The 27,771-nt window shown below is 42.1% G+C and overlaps 2 protein-coding genes across 2 annotated transcripts in view; both read right to left on the reverse strand.

Annotated features, from left to right (window-relative positions):
* LOC310865844 (complement C1q-like protein 2) overlaps positions 1–18,345 on the reverse strand; it is a gene marked incomplete at its 5' end in the record, with an annotated part of 275,737 nt that extends 257,392 nt beyond the window's left edge. The window contains 4 exons of the mRNA XM_083775054.1: positions 11,705–11,748; positions 11,788–11,806; positions 12,463–12,543; positions 18,255–18,345. Of these exons, the coding sequence (XP_083631180.1) occupies positions 11,705–11,748; positions 11,788–11,806; positions 12,463–12,543; positions 18,255–18,345 (235 nt within the window). The remainder of the gene's footprint in view (positions 1–11,704; positions 11,749–11,787; positions 11,807–12,462; positions 12,544–18,254) is intronic.
* A 5,292-nt stretch (positions 18,346–23,637) lies between these two features.
* On the reverse strand, positions 23,638–27,283 carry LOC310865845 (uncharacterized protein; the record flags this gene model as incomplete). Its single annotated transcript, XM_083775055.1, has 3 exons — positions 27,221–27,283; positions 24,126–24,523; positions 23,638–23,723 (listed from the first exon to the last, which is right to left on the reverse strand). Exons 2-3 carry the CDS (start codon positions 24,469–24,471, stop codon positions 23,638–23,640), a joined length of 432 nt encoding a protein of 143 aa, XP_083631181.1. The 5' UTR covers positions 24,472–24,523; positions 27,221–27,283.
* Positions 27,284–27,771: the final 488 nt, after the last annotated feature.

Below are 27,771 nucleotides of genomic sequence, written 5' to 3' on the forward strand. Positions count from 1 at the left end.
TCAGCTCAGCCAGGCCTCTCTCGAGGCCTGGCTCTCTGTCTGCCTGGCCCGGTCTGCCCCGCCCTGCCTTGCAGCAACAGAACCAGCCTTTCTGGCAAGCCAGCCAGCTCAGAATGCGAGCTGAGCAAGCCAGTGCAGCAACAAGCCCAGACTAGGTTACCGCAGCCTTACTGTGCAGCCACAGCCACTCAGCCCAGACCAGCAGGAGCTGGCCAGGCTCCAACCCTTGCAGCGCAGCCTTAGGCCGGATAGTCCCCCTGCCTGCACTTTGTTGCCTTCCTGGCCTGTCTGCCTGCCTAGGCGCCTCGGTCTTCCTGTCTGTCTGCCTTGGCCTGCCGGTCTGAAACTGGTTTAGACTAACTGCGTGCTTGCCAGCTGCGCTGGCTTGCTGAGCTCGTATTCTGAGCTGGCTGGCTTGCTAGCAAGGCTGGTTCTGTTGCTGCAAGGCAGGGCAGACCGGGCCAGGCAGACAGAGAGCCAGGCCTCGAGAGAGGCCTGGCTGAGCTGACTGAGAAAGGCTGGTATGGCTGCAATGGCGGACTGCAAGAGCTGAAATGCTCTGGCTTGTCAGCCTGACTTTCTACACTGGCTGACTGGCGGAGCTGGCTGGCTGCGTTGGCTGACTGGGCGGGCTTGCTGGCTAGCTGGCTTGCTGGGCTCCCTGAGGGAAGCTTTGGGATGGATCTCTAGGGGCATCGGCTTGTGTTGAGCCTTCCAACGGCGTCTACCTTGATCTTCATCCTAAGAAAGACAGACAGAAAAAGAAAGACACACACAAAGTCAACTATGCAGCTTCCACATGAGGAAGGCAGGCAGGAAGGCAGGCAGGCACTAGCTGCCTGCGTGCTTGCTTCGCCCTCCAGTTTCTGCTCCAGTTATTTGTTTTCCCTCAAACCCATCCTCAATGTGTTGGGTGAGGTTGAGCTCTGTCCAGCACAGGAGCGGCCGGGACGGAAACAAGCTTGGTCTTTAGTCAGCTTGGTGTCTGAGTGGCATGAGGCGTTGGAGTAGCAGCCTCTCTTGTAGGTGATGCAGAGGAGGGAAATGGGTCGGTAGCTCTTTGGGGATGATGGGTCTTTGCCAGGTTTGGGGATTGCAACCACTTTGGCCTTTCTCCAGACAAAAGGGATGGTTTTCTGTGCCATGCATGTGTTCAGCATCCCCACGAGCCAGGTCTTTGCGTTAGGTTCCAGGTGCTGTATAATTTCTGCCAGTATGTCATCAATCCCTGCTGCTTTTCCGGGTTTCAACTTTCCCATTGCAGTTTCGAGTTATTCTAGGTCGAAGGGTTTGGTTTGAGGGCTGGCTGATTGTGGTTGGTCTGATACCACTGTGCGATGGTATTCTCCTGTGGGTCGGCGGCGTTGTTGGTTATGACTGTTGGCCACCAGTTGTGATGCAACAGAGTTCGCTGTGACCGTTGTGAATTTTGGGTGGCTCCCTGAGGTCCTTGATCGCCATTGGGTCCAACAGTGGTCATTGAAGCGTGCACACACACATGCACACATGCACCTACACACGCACAGGCGCACATGCGTATGCACACCTGGACCTTTAAATGAACAACAACACAAAAACTAAGGCACTGGTGTCGGACTTCTGGTTTACCGGAACGGGGTTCAACTCCCTGCAGTGCCCTGCTCAATGTGTTGTATTTCATTCATTGGTCCATGGTCTCAGAGGTCATTGAGCGGCGCGCTATAGTGCGCGATTCTTCATCATTGTTGAGGATTTAAAAAAGGCGAAAATCAAGGAAAAGCAAAAGGCTATAGTCCATGGTCACGGACTGCATACTGGTCAAGGTCATTTATACTGGTGAAGATCATTTACTAGTCTTATGAAGGTCATTTATACTGGTCAAGGTCATTTACTAGTCTCATGAAGGTAATTTATACTGGTCAAGGTCATTTACTAGTCTCATGAAGGTAATTTATAATGCCTTCCTGCTGTTATTTGTCATGTTGGTGTTCTCTATATCTTTTCGTCCTGGGCATGACGTTAAACTGTTCCGTTCAAGAGGACCGGCGACCCTCGAATGTAAACAGCCACGAAAGGAAACTATGTGTGTGTGAGGTGTTCTATCATTTCATTCCAGTACTACTACTTTGGGTAGTGGCTGGACGTTTGTGTAGATATTGAAAAGGAGGGGGGCGAGCACGCTACCTTGTGGGAGGCCGTTCTTTTTGGGCTTTCTAGTTAGTGTGGTTGCCTGAAGGCAACCATACTATTGTTTTTGTGACCTTTTATTATTCTTTATGTTCTTATTATAGATAAACTTTATTTTGTCCCGTTATACCTCCCACAGTTTTTGTCGCACGCACTCGAGCCATATGTCAAAACGACGGGCTACATCGGGAATCGTGTGCGTGTATTGGGATAAGACATTTGTTGGATAGTTTAATTGATATGAATTAATTAGTGCATTAAATTTCCCCATAGACATGAATGGGGAAATGCAAAAACTCACTTTCAAATATTTTTTCCTCTGAGACCGTAAGGGCTATACTTACAAGAATTGGAGGAGAGATTCATAATAATTACTAAAATTAATTACCTTAGAACTATATCGGTCGGCCTTTACATTTTTGGGTATAACTCTTGAACCGTAGGTCGTAAAATCAAAATGTTTTTTTCCATGGATTCCTTGGGTCATGACTCATCTTCGCATATAGGCCACGCCCATTTCCGTCTAGAACGAATTTGCAGCAAATTAGCATTTTCTTCAAAACACACTTTTTGCTCCTCCTCCTACAGATTTTGTCCAAATCTCACAGAAATCGGTACACATGATCTCGGGATCTATCCGATGAAAACAGCACAGTCAGAATTCCGATATTCCATATTGTTCGTCCGTAATCAGCTTCCAAAGTTAGTGGGAGGGGCCTATTTTACAAAAAAATGCACAAATCACGAACGGAAAGTCCAATCCTCCCCAAATTTGAATCACATGTTTAGGATGGCCTAATCAACACAGAGCCAAAAGCAATTCCATTTCCATCCATAGGGGGCGCTACAATTGCAAAAACAATTACCTGTTTGTTGCAAAAACACGATTTTGGGGGGGAAATCCCCTTTGAATGACTTACGCATGATCACAAAGGGTGACTTGACATTGTAATTGGCTGGCAAAATTACTGGGAGGGGCCTATACCCCTTTGTTGCAAAAACATGATTTTGGGGGAGAAATCCTCTTTGAATGACTTATGCATGATCACAAAGGATGACTTGACATTGTAATTGGCTGGTATAATTACTGGGAGGGGCCTATATCAGCCAACCTATCCGATTTCAACAGCACAGTCAGAATTTAGATCTTCTGTATCGTTCGGTCGTAATCGTCTTCCCAAGTTAGTGGGAGGGGCCTATTTTACAAAAAACGCCACAATTCACGCACGGAATGTCCGATCCATCCCAAATTTTAATCACATGTCGAGGGTGGTTTCATCAACGCAGAGACAAAAGCGATTCCATTTTCGACGGGTGCGATGTGGGCAACCACACTTTGCAATTTCCCAGAATTGCCTCTTTCTAGTTAGTGTGGTTGCCTGAAGGCAACCATACTATTGTTTTTGTGACCTTTTATTATTGTTCTTTTTATTATAGATAAACTTTATTTTGCCGCATTATACCTCCCACAGTTTTTGTCGCACGCACTCGAGCCATATGTCAACGACGGGCTACATCGGGAATCGTGTGCTCGTATTTTGCTAAGACATTTGTTGGATAGTTTAATTGATATGAATTAATTAGTGCATTAAATTTCCCCATAGACATGAATGGGGAAATGCAAAAACTCACTTTCAAATATTTTTTCCTCTGAGACCGTAAGGGCTATACTTACAAGAATTGGAGGAGAGATTCATAATAATTACTAAAATTAATTACCTTAGAACTATATCGGTCGGCCTCATGGTGGCGCTATAACAGCCAACTTTACATTTTTGGGTATAACTCTTGAACCGTAGGTCGTAAAATCAAAATGTTTTTTTCCATGGATTCCTTGGGTCATGACGCATCTCCCCATATAGGCCACGCCCATTTGCGTCTAGATAGATTTCCCACCATTTTGAATTTTGTTCAAAACACACTTTTGGATCCTCCACCTACAGATCTTTTCCAAATCTCACAAAAATCAGTACACATGATCTCGGGACCTATCCGATTAAAGTCAAAATTTAGATCTTCTGTATCCTTCAGCCGTAATCGTCTTCCAAAGTTAGTGGGAGGGGCCTATTTTACAAAAAACGCCACAATTCACGCACGGAATGTCCGATCCATCCCAAATTTGAATCACATGTCGAGGGTGGTTTCATCAACGCAGAGCCAAAAGCAATTCCATTTTCGACGGGTGCGATGTAGGCAACCACACTTTGCAATTTCCCAGAATTGCCTTTCTTTTTATTATTTCACAGTAGTCTTTTTTTTGTCGCTTTATACCTCCCACACTGTACGCTGTACGCACTTGAGCCATATGTCAAATTGACCGGAAAAATCAGGAATCGTGTGCTTGTATTTTGTTAAGAGAAATGTTGTATAGTTTAATTGATATGAATTTATTAGTGAATTAAATTTCCCCATTGACATGAATGGGAAAAGGCAAAAAATCACATTCAAGTATTTTTTCCTCGGAGACTGTAATCACTATAGTTACAAAACTTTTAGGGATATTTCTTAATTATGACTAAAATTAAGTAAAATTATAATTTTATAGGTCGGCCTCATGGTGGCGCTATAACAGCCCACTTTACCTTTTGGCTTATAACTCTTGAACCGTAGGTCGTAAAATCAAAATAAATTTTCCCCTGGATTCCTTGGGTCATGACGCATCTCCCCATATAGGCCACGCCCATTTCCGCCATGATGGATTTTCCGCCATTTTGAATTTTGTCCAAAACAAACTTTTTGCTTTTCCTCCTACATATTTTGTCCAAATCTCACAGAAATCGGCACACATGATCTCTGGACATATCCGATTAAAACACCAAATGCAGAATTTTGGTAGTGCGTATCGTTCGGCCGTAATCATCTTCCGAAGTTAGTAGGAGGGGCCTATATCACAAAAATGCCATAAATCACGAACGGAATGTCCAATCCATCCCAAATTTGAATCACATGTCCGGGGTGGTTCAATCAACCAAGTTCTAAAAGCAATTCCATTTTCATCCATAGGGGGCGCCGCAAATGCGAGAAATGTAACCGTTTGTCGCAAAAACATGAATTTCGGGGGTTAAATCCCCTCCGAATTACTTACGCATGATCTAAGGCGTGACTTGAAATTGTAATTGGCTGGCAATACTAGTGGGAGGGGCATATGTAAGCCACTGCGGCAACCACACTCTGCAATTTTTTAAAATTGCGAATTTTCTAGTTAAATGTAACTATTAGGTCTAGCCTACTATTGACCAAGTAAGAGACTGCCTTTGGGGATGCAGTTGGGTAGTACTGTAGGACAATTATTTCACCTTTTGTTTAACTATTAGCCTCCTATATTGACCTTACTTGGAGACTGCCTTTGGGGTTGAGTAGTACTGTACAATTATTTCACGTTTTATAAATGTTTGTCATTATAACAAACTGTCTTTGCACCTAATTAATTAATTCTCTGAAGGATGTGTTTCATGTGTGTGTTTACATGCTTTATACTCCTGTTAGAGAGTAGATAGCATGTTTATGTAGAAAAAGCACTCTTTTGTGTTACTGTACCATAGTTTAATATTCTACTGTTAGACAGATGTTAGGTTCTTAGCTTACTTATGATTATTGATGACTAATCTTTATGTATGTGATGTATTACCATGTGTTGAACCTTACTGTAAGTCTCTCTGGATTCAGAGCGTCTGATAAATGACTCCATTGTAAATTGTAGCTGACGACCCTGTCAACCCTTTTACAGTAGAACTGTTACTTCTGTTATGAGCCAGCAGGTGGCAGCATTGGCCCACAGTTTAGTTTGTTGACTGTTCAAGCAATGTTCAAGCTAATCAAAGTGAGTGCCAGTGATAGAAGAAGTAGTTCTCACATTGTTGAGTGGTGCTGGCCACTCCTGATTGATTGATTGATTGAAATATGTTTTAACAGTTTGCAGAATTACAGTACATTTCAAGCACAAACTCAATACAAAGACTGTTAACTGTGGGTGGACGACCCAATTAAGCATTACACTTGTTTACAACAGGGTCCACATTGTTCAATTCATCATCCTATGCGGAGCTGTGTATGTATGTGTACATGTATGTGTACACACGTGCGTGTATGTACATTATGTGTATGTAGAAATGTCATTATTTGGAGGGAAAATGCTCATAATTAACAACATTAGTCAAAGTAGCAGAACTACAGTAAAAGCTCACAACATGCCCTTTTCTCATTTATTTGATTGGTTGAAAACTATTTGACAGAAATGCAAACAGCCTGCAGTACAATATACACTTGGTCTAAAAGGATATGAACATTATAGAGGCTGTTTAACTTAATGCTTCTCAAACATGTTCATGTCAAGGACCCCAAAATGATCTATTTGTCTGTGGACCCCCGTCTGTGACAGCATAGACCCCAAAATGATCTATTTGTCTGTGGACCCCCGTCTGTGACAGCATAGACCCCAAAATGATCTATTTGTCTGTGGACCCCCGTCTGTGACAGCATAGACCCCAAAATAATCTATTTGTCTGTGGACCCCCGTCTGTGACAGCATAGACCCCATGAGAGAAGATGTGTATTGTTACAATATTTCAACACAATTTAAACTTTCAGATTTTATTTCAGATTATTTTTCAAAGCATATTGAAAATAGTAGATGAAAAGCTGACAACGCTGAGAAGCTTGATGAAAGATAGAGATGAAGGTAAAATAGTTTCTGTAGATTCAGGTAGATCAGAGGACTGGCTAGCATATCGCTCTTTAAGAGACAAAGTGACCACATTAAATGAACAGAAAAAAGCCTAAACTATCTAGAATTGTAGAAATTATACATGATGGTAAAAAACGCTGGAGTATTCTCTCTCAAATCATGAGTAGAGACAAAATGAGCAAAACATCTATTGAATCGGGTGAACGCTTCATCACCAAGCCCCAAGAATGTGCTGATTATTTCGACAATTATTTCATAAGTAAAGTTGATACCATAAGAAATGACATGCTGCCTGCAAACGGCTATCTATCTGGATCAATTATTAAAACTGATATCATGCAGAACAAAATATAATGCTAATTTGAATTTGTATTCACTAATGTATCTGAAATTAAAAACCCATTGTCTGAATTGAAATCTTAACAAACCCGGTGGTCATTATAATCTAGACAGGAGACTCTTAAAGCTGTCAGCTGGAATTATAGCTCAGATATAGACCAGAACACTGTATAAAGTAATGGTACCAGTAGCAGACAGTGTTACATAGAATAGAGCAGAACACTGTATAAAGTAATGGTACCAGTAGCAGACAGTGTTACATAGAATAGACCAGAACACTGTATAAAGTAATGGTACCAGTAGCAGACAGTGTTACATAGAATAGACCAGAACACTGTATAAAGTAATGGTACCAGTAGCAGACAGTGTTACATAGCATAGAGCAGAACACTGTATAAAGTAATGGTACCAGTAGCAGACAGTGTTACATAGAATAGACCAGAACACTCTATAAAGTAATGGTACCAGTAGCAGACAGTGTTACATAGAATAGACCAGAACACTCTATAAAGTAATGGTACCAGTAGCAGACAGTGTTACATAGCATAGAGCAGAACACCATTGAACACATTGTAGTTGTCTGAGTCATCATAGAGCCTGTGCTCTGGATATAAACGCATGTCAACAGTGTCTCCCGCCTCCAGCTCTACCATCCTTCCACTAGATATCTGTTCATTACGTCCACTATTGTATCCACAGTTAGTTAAGAGTCTCTGCTCATTCTTATACATGAAGACACAGAACACCTCTGATGACCACGCGTTAACTGCAGCATATGTGAAGTGATAGAGTCCTCTGACCGGCGCAGAGAATACCCCTGAGAACACAGGATGAGAGAACACATTACATTAATAGAATATAAAAATACAGTTATAAAAATAAAAACCTTAATTTAAAAAGTCAGATCTACAAGTTGTGTGAGTTAAGAGGTTACTTTCCTCATCTCCTCTGGACTGTTTTCAATGTGAAACACACAGTGGTGGAAAGTAACTAAGTACATTTACTTAAGCACTGTACTTAAGTAAAACATTTTGGTATTTGTAGTTTACTTGAGTATTAACAATTTCCAATACTTTTACTTTTACTCAGATCCAAATATTACTTATTAGTACTTTTCTCCACTAAATGTATTTGACAACTTTAGTTAGTAGTTACTTTGTAGATTTAGATTATTACTACAAAACATACAGTAACCACTTCATCATTTCAGCCATTTGAAAATAGCCGATCTACAAGCTCACAATCTGTCACATCGACGCATTGTGAGCTATTTTCAAAATATTTTTATACATTTGAAAACATTAAATGGAACATTTCTACTTTTTACTTGTAGTACTTTAAGTACATGTGTGTACATAGATGGATTGTAGTTTAATCACCTGTAGATGGATTGTAGGCGTTGCCGATGTTACTGAAGACATTCATGTAGACCAGAGTGGTGGTAGAACTATACGGTCCAACTGAATTACCAAAACCAGCAGAGAAGGCCACCTTCGGTTTGTCTGTCAACACAGGAGAAGCATTATCAAACACTTTAAATATTATAAAAGCATAATATTATATTAAGCCAATACACCAATCTTGTTGTAAAGCAGCTTATCAGCTCCACAAGACAAAGTATAGGCTATTAAAACTAAACGGTCACTAACAATACTCCATGGAATATTACTGTCTGTCAAATACAGAGACAGGATTTATTATCATTTATTATTCATTACTTGAACCCTAGTACCTCTGTTCTGGAGCAGAAATAGCAGATCTCTCGCAATGTGTTGAACTGGGCCATGTTCTGTTGTGCACTTGTAGATCTGCTGTTTTCAGCAAAGATATATATATATATATATATATATATATATATATATATATATAGTGTAGAACAAAAACAGGGTCCTTGGGGATCCAGAAAACTGTAAACCTAAATCTTTCATTCACCTTAATGGTCAGATCCTCACTGACATTTAATAGTGGAAGACGGTAAAGTCATTACTTTGGTTAATTGTAACATGTTGTGAGTGTGACAGTACCATCAATATTTACACATAATTACTCATTAATATCCACTTAAACCTGACCGGGGTCCCCCAGGGCTGTATAGTAGGGATGCTAGTATTTCCCTCTGATTGCTGTCTATATGGGTCAGAATGTGATTGGTTGTAAGACTAGCCCAGGGTCTATATGGGTCAGAATGTGATTGGTTGTAAGACTAGCCCAGGGTCTATATGGGTCAGAATGTGATTGGTTGTAAGACTAGCCCAGGGTCTATATGGGTCAGAATGTGATTGGTTGTAAGACTAGCCCAGGCTCATATGGTCATCAGAATGTGATTGGTTGTAAGACCATCCCAGGCTCTATATGGTCATTTGAAATGTTTTTTACACATACCCTGAAGTGTGTCAGTTATCTGCCCAGACGTTGGTTTCTGTATTCTCTTTGTCCTATAATACATTCTTGGCACTTTGGCTATACCAGTGTGTGCAGCCAGTAGCTACCCTCAATCAGTCCCACTAGGGAAAAACCAGGGGCACACAATCCGTTGAAACTACTCCAGAACTACTCTGCCAGGGCTGGGAGGTACACTTCTGGCGCATGGAGGGACTAGGCTCAGGACCTGTGCGTTGCACCAGAGTCCCAGCACCAGACACTTCATTCAGGAGTGTTGGGCAATGGTTCCGCAGGGACATGGTGCTGCGGTTCCGCTTGCTGCTTGCATGGCCCTCCCAAACGCCTCACCGAGGGTTGTTGGGCTTCCTCCTCACGGAGGACACAGGCTGGGGCGCTAACCAATACTGCTCACCCGGGTGCCGTCTACATTCCGGCTGTCACCCGTCTCTCCGGTGGTCACCAGACTGTACATGTTTGTCACATACTATTCCTATGAGTCACTATAAATAGAAGAACTATAAATAAAAAAAATCGCATGGATGCACCTGTATATACTTAATAATATGTTAGTATATATTATATTTATGAAACATACTTACTTTCAGCAGCAGTCAGCCTGGTGGTCAGCTGAGCAAGATGAGCTGAAATCAGTACATTAGCATTAAATCAGTCATACAGTAAATACTCATGCACTTTCACTGTTGAGTGAGTAAGCTTTCCATTATGGATTGTAACTGTCCCAGCAATGGGATTTTGTAATTTTCTATTTCTATTTTCTATTCTATTTTATTGCTTACCTTCGGGAAAATACAATATGTGAACATTAGAGGTATGTTTATTTGGGTACATATGGTAAATGCATGGTGATATAGTGCCATCTACTGTGCTCTGTTTTTTGTGGTCTGTCTGGTTCATGGGCAGGTTGAATTATAGGCTCACCTGCTCTGATTACCTCATTTAAATCACCTGTTGGGTCTTGGGCATGTTAAGAGCAGAACAAACAGAGCAGAGCTGAAGAGAGGAGCTTTCATGTCAGTCTCCACAAAAGATAAGAAAGATAAGAAGAAAGAAAATAATATGAAAGAGCAAGAAATTAACTGAACTCCTAATAATCTGTGCAGAAGGCGCATACGGTATGTTCCCAATTGTTTTGTCTGTCTGTAAAAGTTATATTGCCATTGTTTGTGTTTATTGTTTGTGTACATTTTATTGTGTTTGTTTAGATAATAACGACATCATGATTAGTTGACAAGGACATTCATATTTCATTGTATTTAAAAGTATATTGTGTGATTTCTTTACAGTTTTTCACGGTTGTCACTTGGGGGAAAAAAAAGCCCTCAGTGAGATCAGTTGGAACGGTGTCTTATTTCTGCCACGGATGAAGAGGGTTTAGGAGCAGTTACATGGATTATATGGATCACCTGTACAGTAAGATACATGATCAAAAACAATTATCTATATTCTCTGAGATCAATGAAAGTAATTAAAGGAGTATAGTTGCTACTGTTCATGATGAGGTTAAGCATCTGCGTGGAATTTTTTATTTGAGAAGAAGAAAAAACTCAATGTTGTTATTATTTACGTGCATTAAATTGTCAACACTAGGCCTACTTTATTCATCATACTTTTCAGATACTGTACATGTCACACTGATAAGCAACAGCATGTGCACGCATACCGGCAGCACAAGAACCCTGCCTATACTCCATACATTATACTATTATATTATTATACTATTATACTATATTATCATACCGGCAGCAGAAGAACCCTGCCTATACTCCATACATTATACTATTATATTATTATATTATTATACTATTATACTATATTATCATACCGGCAGCAGAAGAACCCTGCCTATACTCCATACATTATACTATTATATTATTATACTATATTATCATACCGGCAGCAGAAGAACCCTGCCTCTACTCCATACATTAACTCAAGTAAACATTCCTGGTATTTCTTACTTCAGATAAGTATTTCAAGTTTGTGATGGGCCTATACTTTCTACTTCGTCTTCTACACTTCACTACTTCTGAGAGGCAAATATTGTAGTTAGTTTTGACTCCACTACTATTATTTTATTTATACCATTTTAATTTATTTTGTATCTTCTCTCACCTGCTATCTGTGTCTTCAGCTGGTTTACTTCACTTTGAAGCAGGGTTACTTCACTTTGAAGCAGGGTATCGTTGGACTTCATTCTGTTACTGGCTAAACCATCTGCAAGGACAGAAATGGATGACAACACTGTTGTTACTACTGTTCATGGTGAGGTCAAACATCTGCATGGAGCAGTGGACTGACCATGCTTCCTTCTATGCATTCACTCTCCCCTGTCTTTTCACCTGACAGGGGAGAGTTTCCCCAGCCGGACTAAGCGCGTGGAAGGAACACGTTCCTTACCCCTCCGTCAGGCACCCTGGCTGGCCAGGGGGAGGCGGTTTAAAGACCAGGATTACTGCATGTTTTTTGTGAGGGTACCTACCCTAGGGGACATGGGGAGAACATGCAAACTCCACACAGAAATGCCCTTTCGCCAACCACGCCTCGGGTATGGGCACTGATGACACGGAGGAGGGAACACGCCCCCAGCACCCACAGCGTCCCCACTCCATACATTATACTATTATATTATTATACTATTATACTATATTATCATACCGGCAGCAGAAGAACCCTGCCTCTACTCCATACATTAACTCAAGTAAACATTCCTGGTATTTTTTACTTCAGATAAGTATTTCAAGTTTGTGATGGGCCTATACTTTATACTTCTACACTTCACTACTTCTCAGAGGCAAATATTGTAGTTAGTTTTGACTCCACTACTATTATTTTATTTATACCATTTTAATATATTTTGTATCTTCTCTCACCTGCCATCTGTGTCTTCAGCTGGTTTACTTCACTTTGAAGCAGGGTATCGTTGGACTTCATTCTGTTACTGGCTAAACCATCTGCAAGGACAGAAATGGATGACAACACTGTTGTTACTACTGTTCATGGTGAGGTCAAGCATCTGCATGGAGCAGTGGACTGACCTCATGCTTCCTTCTATGCATTCACTCTCCCCTGTCTTTTCACCTGACAGGGGAGTTTTTCCCCAGCCGGACGTAGCGCGTGGAAGGAACACGTTCCTTACCCCTCCGTCAGGCACCCTGGCTGGCCAGGGGGAGGCGGTTTAAAGACCAGGATTACTGCATGTTTTTTGTGAGGGTACATACCCTAGGGGACACGGGGAGAACATGCAAACTCCACACAGAAATGCCCTTTCGCCAACCACGCCTCGGGTATGGGCACTGATGACACGGAGGAGGGAACACGCCCCCAGCACCCACAGCGTCCCCAGCGGGAATCGAACCGAAGACCTATCTGTGAGAGGCAACAGCACTACCACCTGTGCCAGCGTGCCCCTAACACCACTTTATTCATCATACTTTGCAGATGCATGCAGTAATACACACAAAAAGAAGCAATGCTAATTTAAAAAAAAGTCACCTGAAGTTTTCGGGTTAATACTGTGGCAATCTGGAAGCCCATCGTCACTAATATGGAAAGAAAATCTGAATCTGTCTTCAGAGTTTAATACTGTAGTCTGTAGTGGCTTTTATAGATGTCACAGCTAGGCAACAAACTCCCTGAGTGAGTGATGTGGTAGTTTAGTGACATGTAATACTCACAGTGCACAGCCTGGGCTATGTTCACACCCATAAGTATAAGACACAGCATCACCACAGCAACAACTCTGAAAGGCCTTCTCCCTGTTAAGACAAAAACAAGATAAGAGTAAATGCCGTTAGCTAAACCCAACCGGACGAAAGTACCGTACTTTGAAATTACCTCTAAAATACTTTTACACATTGTCACGGGGCAACCCGTGCCCTATATATATATACACACATGAAACTGTTTCCTATAACAGGCAAGGACTATTGTTTTAACCTTTATTGAAATTGTAACCACTGATTGGTTAGTTGTCTCTCCTGCACTGCTGGTGGCATTTCCCTTGATGAGGAAGGGGCCAAGTGCTATGCAGGAGAGGGGTGTTTCTCTTGATGCGTGGAGTAATTGTCATTGAGTGTTCATTCTGTTTTATACTTGTTTAATTGTAACACATTATTTAGAATGTTTAGGTTACTTGTATTCAAGCTGTTATTTATGGAAGTATTTATATTGGAAGTATTTATTGAGAAGAAATGGTGCTAATTGATTCTGTGTCCTGTGGTAGGATCCACTCCTATTTAAGGGAGGCTGCAGGGACAGAGAGGTTAGTTAGTTGGATGTGGGCATTGACACATAACATCCCTGAGGGAGAGCTACAGGGCCTTGTGTGATCAGGGTACAGCCTGAAGGGAGCTCTAATCCTGGTTGGGTTTTGTTAAGGAGTGTTGCCCAAGTATTTATTTATCTTTTTGTCCTTTCTTTATTTTGTTGTCTGTACTACCGTGTGCTATTGAGCATTATTGCACTGAACTATTGTCTGGACTATTGGTGGAGGAGTTTTGGGGGAAAATAAAGACCCTTAAACTGCATGACTGACTGTTCTTGGAGCCTTGGCCGTTCGGGCAACTTCACATGTGGTGGCAGCGGAAAAGTAGGAACAGGTCAGGATGCCTCCAGAACCATCACCACCAGCAGCAAGCCAAGCTATCGAAGGAAGAGGGTGCCACAGGGAGGGGCCGTCGCGAAGGCTTCCAGCCCAGGATGGACACGACCACTTCCCGAGGGGCGAGTTCTGCAACCAGGCCAGGCGGCCTGGGTCATTCATCATGCATCAATCTCAACCACCAGCTCGACCAGCTCCAAGGGACATTGCGGCAGCCAGGGCACAGCCAAGGGGCGTGCTGGGGCAGTGCGGCCGGTTGGGGGCAGAGAGGGATCGGCAGTGGCAGCAGGATCAGCAGCAGCAGAGATGCCAGGAGCAGCCAATTCAGCCAAAACGGGTGCGTGGAATGACTTTGGGCACAAACACAAGGCTCAAGTGTGTTCGTGGCAATGTGGCTTTCCACCTTGCGCAGGAAAGGTGCAGAAGTTACAGAAGACTTCCTTTCCAGAACGCCACAGGAGGCGTCATCTGAAGGGGGGGGAAATGTCACGGGGCAACCCGTGCCCTATATATATATACACATGAAACTGTTTCCTATAACAGGCAAGGACTATTGTTTTAACCTTTATTGAAATTGTAACCACTGATTGGTTAGTTGTCTCTCCTGCACTGCTGGTGGCATTTCCCTTGATGAGGAAGGGGCCAAGTGCTATGCAGGAGAGGGGTGTTTCTCTTGATGCGTGGAGTAATTGTCATTGAGTGTTCATTCTGTTTTATACTTGTTTAATTGTAACACATTATTTAGAATGTTTAGGTTACTTGTATTCAAGCTGTTATTTATGGAAGTATTTATATTGGAAGTATTTATTGAGAAGAAATGGTGCTAATTGATTCTGTGTCCTGTGGTAGGATCCACTCCTATTTAAGGGAGGCTGCAGGGACAGAGAGGTTAGTTAGTTGGATGTGGGCATTGACACATAACATCCCTGAGGGAGAGCTACAGGGCCTTGTGTGATCAGGGTACAGCCTGAAGGGAGCTCTAATCCTGGTTGGGTTTTGTTAAGGAGTGTTGCCCAAGTATTTATTTATCTTTTTGTCCTTTCTTTATTTTGTTGTCTGTACTACCGTGTGCTATTGAGCATTATTGCACTGAACTATTGTCTGGACTATTGGTGGAGGAGTTTTGGGGGAAAATAAAGACCCTTAAACTGCATGACTGACTGTTCTTGGAGCCTTGGCTGTTCGGGCAACTTTACACACATAAAGTGAATCACTTCTATAACTGTCCTCGGCTTCAACTCTCTCACATTCTTTGGAAAAGCATACATATATGTAGACAGCTTTCAAGGATGAGAGGCTTGAACTATTGACAAGTTAACAAATGGTAACTATCTTGATTATTACTGTCCGTGTCCTTGATTGGTTTAATGAAAATGGCACTTATCATGATTTTTAGTCAATTATGTACTTAATGTTGAATTATGTTAATTCAGTCAGAGAACTCACAAATAGACATAAGATGTAATGCGAGCGTGAATGCTATTTTATCTTGGCATTCGGGGCTTTGCTACAGTCTCTCTCTCTCTCTATCTCTCTCTCTCTTTCTCTCTCTCGTGCACACACGCACACACATTGTTATGACCTGGCTCTTGGGCCATAACAAAGGAGGAAGACACACGGCTGTTTAAAAGTGCACAAACCAATATTTATTTACATTATAACCAACTTAATAAGAATCAAACAAACAAACAATACTACAGTTCTAAGGTGGAGTGTGTTAATCAGTAGATCAGTAGTGTAAGTGAGTGGATGTGTGGTGGGTGTAGTGTTCGGTGTTGAATGGTGCAAAGATGCTGCTGCTCTCATGGAAGGAGAGAGAGACTGAACGTGGCCAACGCCCAGCCATTTATAGTGCACCTTGGGAACACTGCATGGCCAGGTGCTCCCAATGCACCTGATCAGCAACTCGGCAGGACCAAGGGGCCAGCTAGGCACTCCAATGTTGAAGCGCTGGGCCCTAGTGGTAAGAGGAGGTAACAGGCGGACCTGTGGATTCTTGACGAGGAAACCCCGTGCAACCGAGCGCTCAATGTTAAAGCCCAGCTGCACTTCCGCATTTGGGCACCAAAATTTGGTGCCCAAATGCTGAATCAGCAAAAAAATGCGGAAATAGACGGTACTTCCGGCAGCCTTCCGGGTGCTTCAAAACGCCACTGAGCAACTTCCACTGACATGAATAGCGGAGGGGGCGGAGCTTCGCGCCAGTTTAGTCTCTATCCTTTTAATACTCTATGGGCAGGACCTGTGGGAAGCACAAGACTAGGCCTACCTTTCAAACCACACAGGCCCTAGTAGGCCAAACTACAGGGGCTGTGACACCCTTCCCCTACAAAGCGAGGACCCTTAAGGGACCGAGACACTATCTCATCCAATAACCAAAATATCATTAAACATTTGGGTCATTTAGCTTAGAAAATAATATTACTTCAAAAATGTGACCAAAGTCTGTTTGTCTGATGTTTGTTTTTCCCACACCAAACCGAACCGTTTGCGCAGACTTACCCCTCCAATTTAGATGCAAACAGCAAACCAATACAAATACAAAATAGAGCACAACCTATATGCTTGCTGAAGTCAAAAGAGTTTTAACAGTGGCAGTATCTGGCTGAGGGGCAGGTAACCCTGTCAGCTCTAGCCCTAATGCACAACAGCACCAGCTTGTTTGGAGCTCCCCATCTCAGAGGCGGAAGGCCAGCCGAGACTATCGTCCCCCCCCCCAGCATATAAAACTACCACACTGTGGCATGACGTTTCACCATCTAAAGCTGCCAGCTTTGACACACCAGTGACCAGTTTACCACAACGCAAACAGAGACATACACATTTTAACAATCAGCAATAACACAAAAGTGCTATATAGTCAATTCATCATTTATTATTTTTAAGGATGGGAATCTGCGCGAACCATACACCTGCCAAACCAACTTAACCAAACCAATGTAACCAACGTACCAGACATAATTTACATAAGATAACTATAAACCAACATTAAGACAATTACTCTAAATTAATTTCAGCCCAACCAATTCAATCTGCACCCAGCACACACCAGGCCTTCTATCAGCAACTAAGATTACCGGTATTCTTAAAGCATTTAAGAATAGAGGAACAGGGATATAAGGTAGATACGAGACAAACAGGCCAGACTTGAAAATGACAAAATACAGTTCACGTTGTCCAACATAAGACACTCCATCACAACATGTTCTGATCCAACATACAAAATCCAGTCAGTCATTCAGTACCCTTTAATAAGGCCAACCTGAATAAAACCCTCGCATACTAGACAGGATAATACCAAAATCTACACCTCCAACCATCTACAGCCTGACAGATACAACACTGTCTCCCAGCTGCACCAGCCTGGTGAAGACTACTCCTGCCATTTCCAATTTTAAACAGCTCCCACACGGAGCTCTCACAAGATACGTACGTACTGACAACAAAATTATGGACCAACCATTTCAGACAGAAAACTATGAGGACAAAACTATGATGACAAGTGAATTACAATTCACAATTTCAATTAACAATTAATTCACAATTAATCCACAAAAAAGCTAACAAAAAAATGCTCTCTCTCCTTCCATGAGAGCAGCAGCATCTTTGCACCATTCAACACCCCACACTACACCCACCACACATCCACTCACTTACACTACTGATCTACTGAATAACACACTCCACCTTAGAACTGTAGTATTGTTTGTTTGTTTGTTTGATTCTTATTAAGTTGGTTATATTGTAAATAAATAAATACTTAATGTTGAATTATGTTAATTCAGTCAGAACTCACAAATAGACATAAGATGTAATGCGAGCATGAATGCTATTTTATCTTGGCATTCGGGGCTTTGCTACTGTCTCTCTCTCTCTATCTCTCTCTCTTTCTCTCTCTCGCACACACACACACACACGCACATGCACACGCACACACATGCACACACACACACGCACACGCATGCACACATATACATACTGTGGGAGAACCTATGGTTTAAATTAAAAGGTTAAAACGTGTTTGTATATGATTTTTAGTCTTTTTTTAGTAATATCTCTTACCAGACGGCTTCTTCTTGGTCCGTAGATCTCCATAGACGGCATCGCCTATCTTGTGCAGATCAAGACTCTCATAATGTCCTTCTCCAGACATTTCTACATTAGTTCTTCTTGCAGTGACGGTGGTGTCATTCTCGTAATCTGTACCGTCTTGGTCTCCATTTTGGACCTCAATGTTTTCAGAATGCCTCGCTACAGCCATCTGTACCTTTATGACTTCAGTTCTTCCTGCAGGTTTTTGACCTCTTATACTATTTTCACTACCCTAAACGATGACCACTGTTATTTTGACAGCTCACATTGTATGCACACACACACACACACACACGCACACACACACACACACACACACACATGCACACACACACACACACGCACACGCTTATGCAGTTTCCCTGCTATCATGTCATGATCTCTCTAAAGTTACACAACACACAACAGTCCAGTTTTAAGAACACCATCACCAACGATTTTAAATAAAAGTTCAATGACAAATAACGACACATTCTATTGAGCTGACAGGTTTTAGTCAAAATGTATATAGCAGGTATATAAGATATACAAGTGAATGAATGCATTCCACCAAAGATCCCTCACATGCCATATTATTTATTTACACTTTTATTTTGTAATGTTTTGTGCAATAGATCGTTTTGGGAGCATAATTATGTGTTATTTTATTTTGAAGTCCTCACTCCTGTTGACGTGACGTCACTCCATAGACTTTACATGTTAAAAGACCTACATTCAGAAGCCATAAACACTCCATATACTTTACGTTAAAAGACCTACATTCAGAAGCCATAAACACTCCATAGACTTTACATGTTAAAAGACCTACATTCAGAAGCCATAAACACTCCATAGACTTTACATGTTAAAAAGACCTACATTCAGAAGCCATAAACACTCCATAGACTTTACATGTTAAAAAGACCTACATTCAGAAGCCATAAACAACGCATAAACTTTATTCTATTTGGTTTAGCGGTCTTAACATCTTGTTTTCTTCATAATAATATTGGTATTTTACATTTTATCATTTGGAAACGGCCTTAAATGGTGCAGAGAAAGCAGGTAGGGATGTAGCTCTGGTCCATAGCTTTACTCACGCCTAGGGTTGCCACCTTTGAGATCGTGAAATAATTAAGGGACACTCTTTACGCAAGGCCGGCAATATACATATTTAGCAACATGCTCGAATGCCCCCGCCCCCCCTGTCAGAAACTGCTAAAATCCCTAAAACGAAAGAAAGCAGCAAATGAAAGAAAATGAACATTCACCTTTTAGTTTCTCTAATAACAACCTAAAACATGAACCTTGGTTGAAAAAAACTAAAGTTGTCCTTTAATTTAACTCTGATGGTCCATTTGGTTCCAGGAAAATAAGGAACAAACTGCGTTCCTTATTGGTTCAATAAGGGACGCATCATTTAATTCTAAAATAAGGGACGATTCTGTATTTTAAGGGACGGGTGGCAACCCTCACGTCCATTCCTCCTACAGATTTTGTCCAAATCTCACAAAAATCGGCACACATAATCTCCGGACCTATCCGATTAAAACAATAACTAAATGGTGCAGAGAAAGCAGGTAGGGATGTAGCTCTGGTCCATAGCTTTACTCACGCCTAGGGTTGCCACCTTTGAGATCTTGAAATAATTAAGGGACACTCTTTACGCAAGGCCGGCAATAAGTTGAAGCAATAAGTTGAAGTTTCCCTTCAACTTATTGTTTATGGTATGCTATCCACTCTATGCTCAACTTTTTAAGTAGAATTTTGTTTTCCAAATGAGCATAACGACATAAAGAGATTGTGAATCTGAGCGGTTCTTTAAATGGGCACAATATTTAATTATATTGATTCATATTTATATTAGACTTTAAAAACATTATTAAACAATCAACTATAATAGCCTACTGAAATAGCAGGCTAACCTATTCCCACATCAGCAGCCAAGATGTGGGCTATTGGGCAGGTATTAGAAATACTACTGACATGACATCTTGTAAAAACACAGATAAATAAGATGATAAATAATATAAGGTCCCATACCGAATCGATCTCAGTTTTCATGAAGAACTGAAAATTAACTGAACATGAAGAACACGAAAAGATGAAATTACCTATCTAGGTTCCATCCTGGAGGTAAATCTTTCCGGTGATAAAATGGCCACCAACGTAATCAAAAAAATCAAACCAAAGAACAAGATTCCTATACAGGATCTCCTCACTCAGTGGTCAACAAAAACACCTTGAAGACTCTAACAGGAGCCCTCGTACATGGTTTCTTCGACTATGTATGCAACTCCTGGACGGTACCACAGCACCTCTAAGGCCCTTAAAACAAGGCTCCAGACTTCCCAAAACAAACTGGTCAGGCTACTACTTGGCCTCACTCCCCGAACCCACCTCACCCCTGCCCACTTTGACGGGTTGACGACAGAGTACAGCACCTTGCAATGGGTCTGGTCCACAAGATTCACTACACCACCAAGATAATGCATGTACCTGTCTAAATACCTCCTTATTGTCAACACCCACAACAAAGTTCAACAAACCCAGATTCAGCACAATCAAGTGTCTAAATTCATTCTGCTCCTAAATGTGGAACGCCCTACCAACAGTCCTTAAGACGTGCAAATCCCTATTGTAAACAAGTGTAATGCTTTATGGTGTCGTCCACTCACAGTTTTTTGTATTGAGTTGTACTTGAAATGTACTTTAATTCTGCAAACTGTTAATAAATCAATCAATCAATCAATCAATCAAACTGAGAAGATTCTTACGCAGTGATTCTCAACCCATTTAATTTCAAGTACCAGTTTGACATGCATTAGTCTACGGGCCCCCATTTAATGGCATTTCTATCTCTGGGACCCCCAATTCATATTGTAAAATCAATGTTAATTTAACTCTGATGGTCCATTTGGTTCCAGGAAAATAAGGAACAAACTGCGTTCCTTATTGGTTCAATAAGGGACGATTCTGTATTTTAAGGGACGGGTGATCGGCACACATAATCTCCGTCTCCGGACCTATCCGATTAAAACAATAACTGCAGAATTTTGGTAGTGCGTATCGTTCGGCCGTAATCGTCGTCCGAAGATATAGTAGCCTATATATATAGCCTATTTTACCAAAAATGCCATAAATCACGAACGGAATGTCCGATCCATTCCAAATTTGAATCGCATGCCGCGGGTGGTTCAAGCAAACAAGTTCCAAAAGCATTTCCATTTTCATCCATAGGGGGCGCCGCAAATGCAAGAAATGTAACCGTTTGTCACAAAAACATGATTTTTGGGAGATAAATCCCCTCCGAAGTAGTTATTCATGATCACAGGGGTGACGTGACATTGTAATTGGCTGGCAAAATTAGTGGGAGGGTCCTATGCAAGCGACTGCGGCAACCACACTTTGCATTTCTTCAAAATTGCGACCTTTCTAGTTTATATTCATATTTGAATAGAAAAGAGAGGTCGCATTGTGAGCTTGTAGATCAGCTATTTTCAAATGGTCGAAATGTATATAGGGTTGAAGTGGTTACAGTAATGTATGTTTTTCTAATCAAAATGTAAATCTCCAAAGTAACTAGTAACTAAAGTTTTCAAATAATTGTAGTGGAGTAAAAGTACAAATGTTGGCTCTGAGATGTAGTGGAGTAGATGTAAATGTATTGGAAATTGGAATACAGTCAAGTAGATCAAAATTGTACTTAAGTACAGTATTTGAGTAAATGTATAGTTACTTTCCACCACTGGGTTAACAAAACGTCAACAAAGAGAGAAGTATATGACCAAGCTGTCCGGCTGATGACAAAAAAGATTACGAAAGAAAGGAGAGAAGTATGACCAAGAAGTGGTCAATGTTATCCTCAACTTCATATTGACATCTGTTGTCCAGATCATTATCTCACAGCAGGGCTGCAGGGCTGAATCATTCAGGCCGCGGTAGTCAAGTCATACACCCAGCCAGGCCACCCTATCCATATACCCACACGCGTGTACGTATATACGATATTACCGTTAAAATGTCATATTCTACATTTTAAGTGTTGCAACACTTATACATACACGCATGCACATGTGTGGGGATTGAAAAACCATAAAACCTGGGTGATCTACTGTATGCTATGAAATTGTATGTTTATTCACGCAGAATAGTACTGTACAGTATATGAATGATACATTCTCTGGGTGATTTTAGTTTCTACCCTTCTAAGGACCTGCAATGGTGTAGTGACGGGCGGGAACCCCTTTTGGTGTTTTAAGAATTATGTTATACTTTAGCTATTGAAAAATAGAAGATCTACAAGCTCCGAGTGCCACGCTATGAGCTTGTAGGTCTGCTATTTTTGAAAAATCGTGAAAATGTGGTGCAAATCTTTGAATATATATATATTCTGTCAGAGCGATCGTTTTTTACTCAATCTTTGCTTCATGGGGGTCCCTGGAACAACATATTTTCAGATGGGGGTCGGCGGCCAATTACATATATTTGACATCCTTGACATGAAAAACTTTAAGAATGACTGACATAGAAACAGGCTTTTCAGAAAACTGACATTTGCAGAAATGTCTTCAGGTCTAAATAGGTTAAGAGCGTACCGGACCGCATCCCCATGATATGATCTACTGCACCACGGGTATGTCAACATGAAGTCGAAATGAGTCATAGTTCTCTCTTTTTGTATCTTTTTGTCATCAGTTTCCTCTTTTAAGTGAAAGAAAAGTAGTGTTGAAATATCTTTTGTATATTCGGTTTCAAAACAGGCCTCATGCGCCGTAATGTGTTTGCCTTCTAATGTGCTATTAGATTTTGCTTCTACGGGCCGTCGGCATGGAACAAGCTCCCACTGTACCTTCGTCAGGCAGCCTCTGTAGACATTTTTAAAGCTCAGCTCAAGACCCACTTCTACAACATTGCCTTTAATTGATCTTTTATTGTCCTCACTGTACTGCATTACTGCTTGTTTTTTAATGTTGTTGCCTTGCTTTTCTTTTATTCTCCATTGTTCTGTAAAGCACTTTGAGCTGCATTTCATGTCATGAAAGGTGCTATACAAATAAAGTTTTATTATTATTATTATTATTATTCTGATTGACGTAACGTAAGGTATGTCACTTTAATGGGCACTGGTAAATAAATGGTAAATGGTGCATTTATATAGCGCCTTTATCCAAGGCGCTTTACAGAGATTGTGCATTACATTCACCCATTCACACACTCATTCATACACCGATGGCAGCGGAAACCATGCAAGGCACCAATCTGCACATCAGGAGCAATTAGGGGTTCAGTGTCTTGCTCAAGGACACTTCGACAGTAACTCTGGGGGAGCCCGGGTTCGAACTGGCAACCTTACGGTTACCATCCAGGCACTCTACCCCTGAGCCACCGCCGCCCCGGTAGTGGGTGTGTCACCGGGGCTGGGGCGCTGCCACTCTAGTTTCATGGCGTTACCTGTCACTTGGGTGAGGGAAGTTGGACAGAGAGAGGAGGTGAGCGTGGGAGAAGACATTTCTGTTGACCGACAAAGGTCATAGGTTATTTTTTGTTTTTAATTGCACAGAGTCCAGAGATTTTTAATTTGTGTGAATTCCAGCCTCTGTGGGGAGTATTTATATGCAAATATCATGACCAATGGCATTGCAATGAACATCATTGAATGAATGAATGAATTAAAATATGTTGTATTATTGCAACGTTGGGTCTTACAGGGTTAGACAGAGAAGATGTACATGAACACAAAACATTTTGCATTATGTCTGTTGAAGAAATCATCTATATTATTAAGTGATCATTTAATTTACCTGAAAACCTGAAGACACATTTGAAACTCACCACAACCGTATTATTTTATATAACAACGGCAGCTGATCACATTAATCAGGGGCCGCATGTGGCCCACGGGCCGCGGGTTGAGTAGCACTGCTCCTTCCTTCATGTGGCCCACGGGCCGCGGGTTGAGTAGCACTGCTCCTTCCTTCATGTGGCCCACGGGCCGCGGGTTGAGTAGCACTGCTCCTTCCTTCATGTGGCCCACGGGCCGCGGGTTGAGTAGCACTGCTCCTTCCTTCATGTGGCCCACGGGCCGCGGGTTGAGTAGCACTGCTCCTTCCTTCATGTGGCCCACGGGCCGCGGGTTGAGTAGCACTGCTCCTTCCTTCATGTAGCCCACGGGCCGCGGGTTGAGTAGCACTGCTCCTTCCTTCATGTGGCCCACGGGCCGCGGGTTGAGTAGCACTGCTCCTTCCTTCCTTATCCTGCTACAAAAGAAAGACATAAGAATTGTTAATAAAGGCCCACCAGGATCTACTTCCACCCTATACTCACTACTGTAGCTATTGTCATAGTTTGTTCCAAGAGAATTGAGTATTGAACACTTTTCTTATTTATTCATATTTATCAGTGATATAATCTGTTCTCTTCACATGTTGTGAATGAAGACTCATTTTGTAACTTCATCATTAATCACAATGTTTTTGTTCATTGAGGTTTCGCCTTATAGATGGAAATGTGGCTTTTTACTGTGGGTTTCCTTAATTTTTAGACTAGTCGTGAAGTCTCTGTTACAAAATACATGTGTAAACATTTCAAAACAATACTGACATTTTTAGCATAAGGCCCTTGGCTGAGTGGCCCTGGGCCCTGAGCCATCTTAAGTTAAGTAGCCCTGCTATAGTTGCGGAGTGGCCCCTGAGCCATCTTAAGTTAAGTAGCCCTGATATAGTTGCTGAGTGGCCCCTGAGCCATCTTAAGTTAAGTAGCCCTGCTATAGTTTCTGAGTGGCCCCTGAGCCATCTTAAGTTAAGTAGCCCTGCTATAGTTGCTGAGTGGCCCCTGAGCCATCTTAAGTTAAGTTAAGTAGCCCTGCTATAGTTGCTGAGTGGCCCCTGAGCCATCTTAAGTTAAGTAGCCCTGCTATAGTCTCAATGTGGTTAAAAAGCAAAGTGTAATATGTCTTTCCTCTGGACCTGGAGTTCCCTACTGACAGTGGAGCTGCTGGTTGACTTTGTCTCCCAGCCTGGTTCCTGTCAGGTGTCCGCTGACAGGTCTCCTCCTCCAGTCTCCTATCTCACCTGACAGGTCTCCTCCAGTCTCCTATCTCACCTGGTCTCTGACAGGTCTCCTCCTCCAGTCTCCTATCTCACCTGGTCTCTGACAGGACTCCTCCTCCAGTCTCCTATCTCACCTGGTCTCTGACAGGTCTCCTCCTCCAGTCTCCTATCTCACCTGCAGCACAGAGACATGGACAGACAGCAAGCTGAGAGGGACACAGTGTAGGACACAGTGTAGCACACAGTTTAGGACACAGTGTAGGACACAGTGTAGGACACAGTGTAGGACACAGTTTAGGACACAGTGTAGGACACAGTGTAGGACACAGTTTAGGACACAGTGTAGGACACAGTGTAGGAGACAGTGTAGGACACAGTGTAAAGCCCAAACCACACCAAAGGGTCCAAACGGTTGCGAGGAGTTGCATGGTGACCCGATTGGGCCGTTGAATTCAACCAGTTGAATCCCTTGGGACGACATGGGTCAACGTGCAACAGGACAACGCTAAAACCGTCTCCACCATTTGGTGCGGTTAGGGCTTAAGAAGCAGTGTAGGAGACAGTGTAGGAGACAGTGTAGGACACAGTGTATAGGAGACAGTTTAGTGTAGGACACAGTGTAGGAGACAGCGTAGGAGACAGTGTAGGACGCAGTGTAGGAGACAGTTTAGTGTAGGACACAGTGTAGGAGACAGTTTAGTGTAGGACACAGTGTAGGAGACAGTGTAGGACACAGTGTAGGAGACAGTGTAGGAGACAGTGTAGGACACAGTGTAGGAGACAGTTTAGTGTAGGACACAGTGTAGGAGACAGTTTAGTGTAGGACACAGTGTAGGACACAGTGTAGGAGACAGTTTAGTGTAGGACACAGTGTATAGGAGACAGTTTAGTGTAGGACACAGTGTAGGAGACAGTTTAGTGTAGGACACAGTGTAGAAGACAGTGTAGGAGACAGTGTAGGACAGAGTGTAGGAGACAGTGTAGGAGACAGTGTAGGACACAGTGTAGGAGACAGTGTATAGGAGACAGTTTAGTGTAGGACACAGTGTAGGAGACAGTTTAGTGTAGGACACAGTGTAGGAGACAGTTTAGTGTAGGACACAGTGTAGGAGACAGTTTAGTGTAGGACACAGTGTAGGAGACAGTTTAGTGTAGGACACAGTGTAGGAGACAGTTTAGTGTAGGACACAGTGTAGGAGACAGTTTAGTGTAGGACACAGTGTAGGAGACAGTTTAGTGTATAGGACACAGTGTAGGAGAGACGACCAACCAATCTACATCGACACTTTTTGTGAGCTTAGATTGTCTATTTGAACTATTCCAAAATGGGTTTTTTATAGTAAGAAAAGGCAAAGAAGTTTAGGGATAAGTTATCAAATGGAACCCTAAGACTATCATTGTGTGCATCGAGTGATCTTAGAAATTGATGTATTGGAGATTCTGTCTTTCAATTGTACATATAGTTTTGATTGTATTTTTCCACTTTTTGCGTTGGCAATGTAAACGTATGTTTCCTCATGCCAATAAAGCCTTTTGTATTGAAATGTACTTGGTAAGGGGTGAGGAAAATAGGGCCCTTTGGGCTGACTGAGTGCATCACACTGTGAGTGTAAATGTACTTGGTAAGGGGTGAGGAAAATAGGGCCCTTTGGGCTGACTGAGTGCATCACACTGTGAGTGCACTATTTACTCACAGGGCTCAACATGCTTCTGATGTACAGGCCCTCTTTTCAAATGAACTCGTTCTTCACACACGCACGCACGCACGCACGCACACACACACACACACGCACACGCACACGCACGAAGAATTGCACACACAATTGTGTGCAAACACAATTGCACAATTGCACACACACGCACACACACACACACACACAAACACAAGAAGAATTGCATCAGCACCTGTAGCTGCAGCTGCCAACTTCCCCACAACGCCAAAGATCCAGTTGAAACCTGATGCACCATGCACGCCCTCAGAGAGAGAGAGAGAGAGAATTGCTTATCTCCATATTTGAACTTGTTTTTTCGTAAATTAACGTCCTGCTTGATCACACCACAGCGTTAAACAAAAAATAAGTTAATCTATTATGCTTACCACCGGGCAAAGTAAATGTAAATAATAACAATAATGACATGCCCAAAATAGGACGTTGAAAGTGGTTCAGTGTGCCTGTGTGTTTTATAAATGTTTAATAAAAGAAAAGTATATTAGCAAGAGCTTGTGACTAAATGATAATTTACTACTACAAAACAAATGGAGGTTTTTGGACAGACATGCAGTTTTTCCACTTGACAATATCACAGCTGTGTGCCCCCCTCCCCCCCACAGCAGTAACACTACACAGAATCACACAATAAACACAGCAGTAACGCTACACAGAAACACACAATAAACACAGCAGTAACACTACACAGAAACACACAATAAACACAGCAGTAACACTACACAGAAA

The sequence above is a fragment of the Protomyctophum parallelum genome (genome assembly GCF_964188405.1).
Source record: "Protomyctophum parallelum genome assembly, chromosome: 10".
Classification (NCBI taxonomy): domain Eukaryota; kingdom Metazoa; phylum Chordata; class Actinopteri; order Myctophiformes; family Myctophidae; genus Protomyctophum; species Protomyctophum parallelum.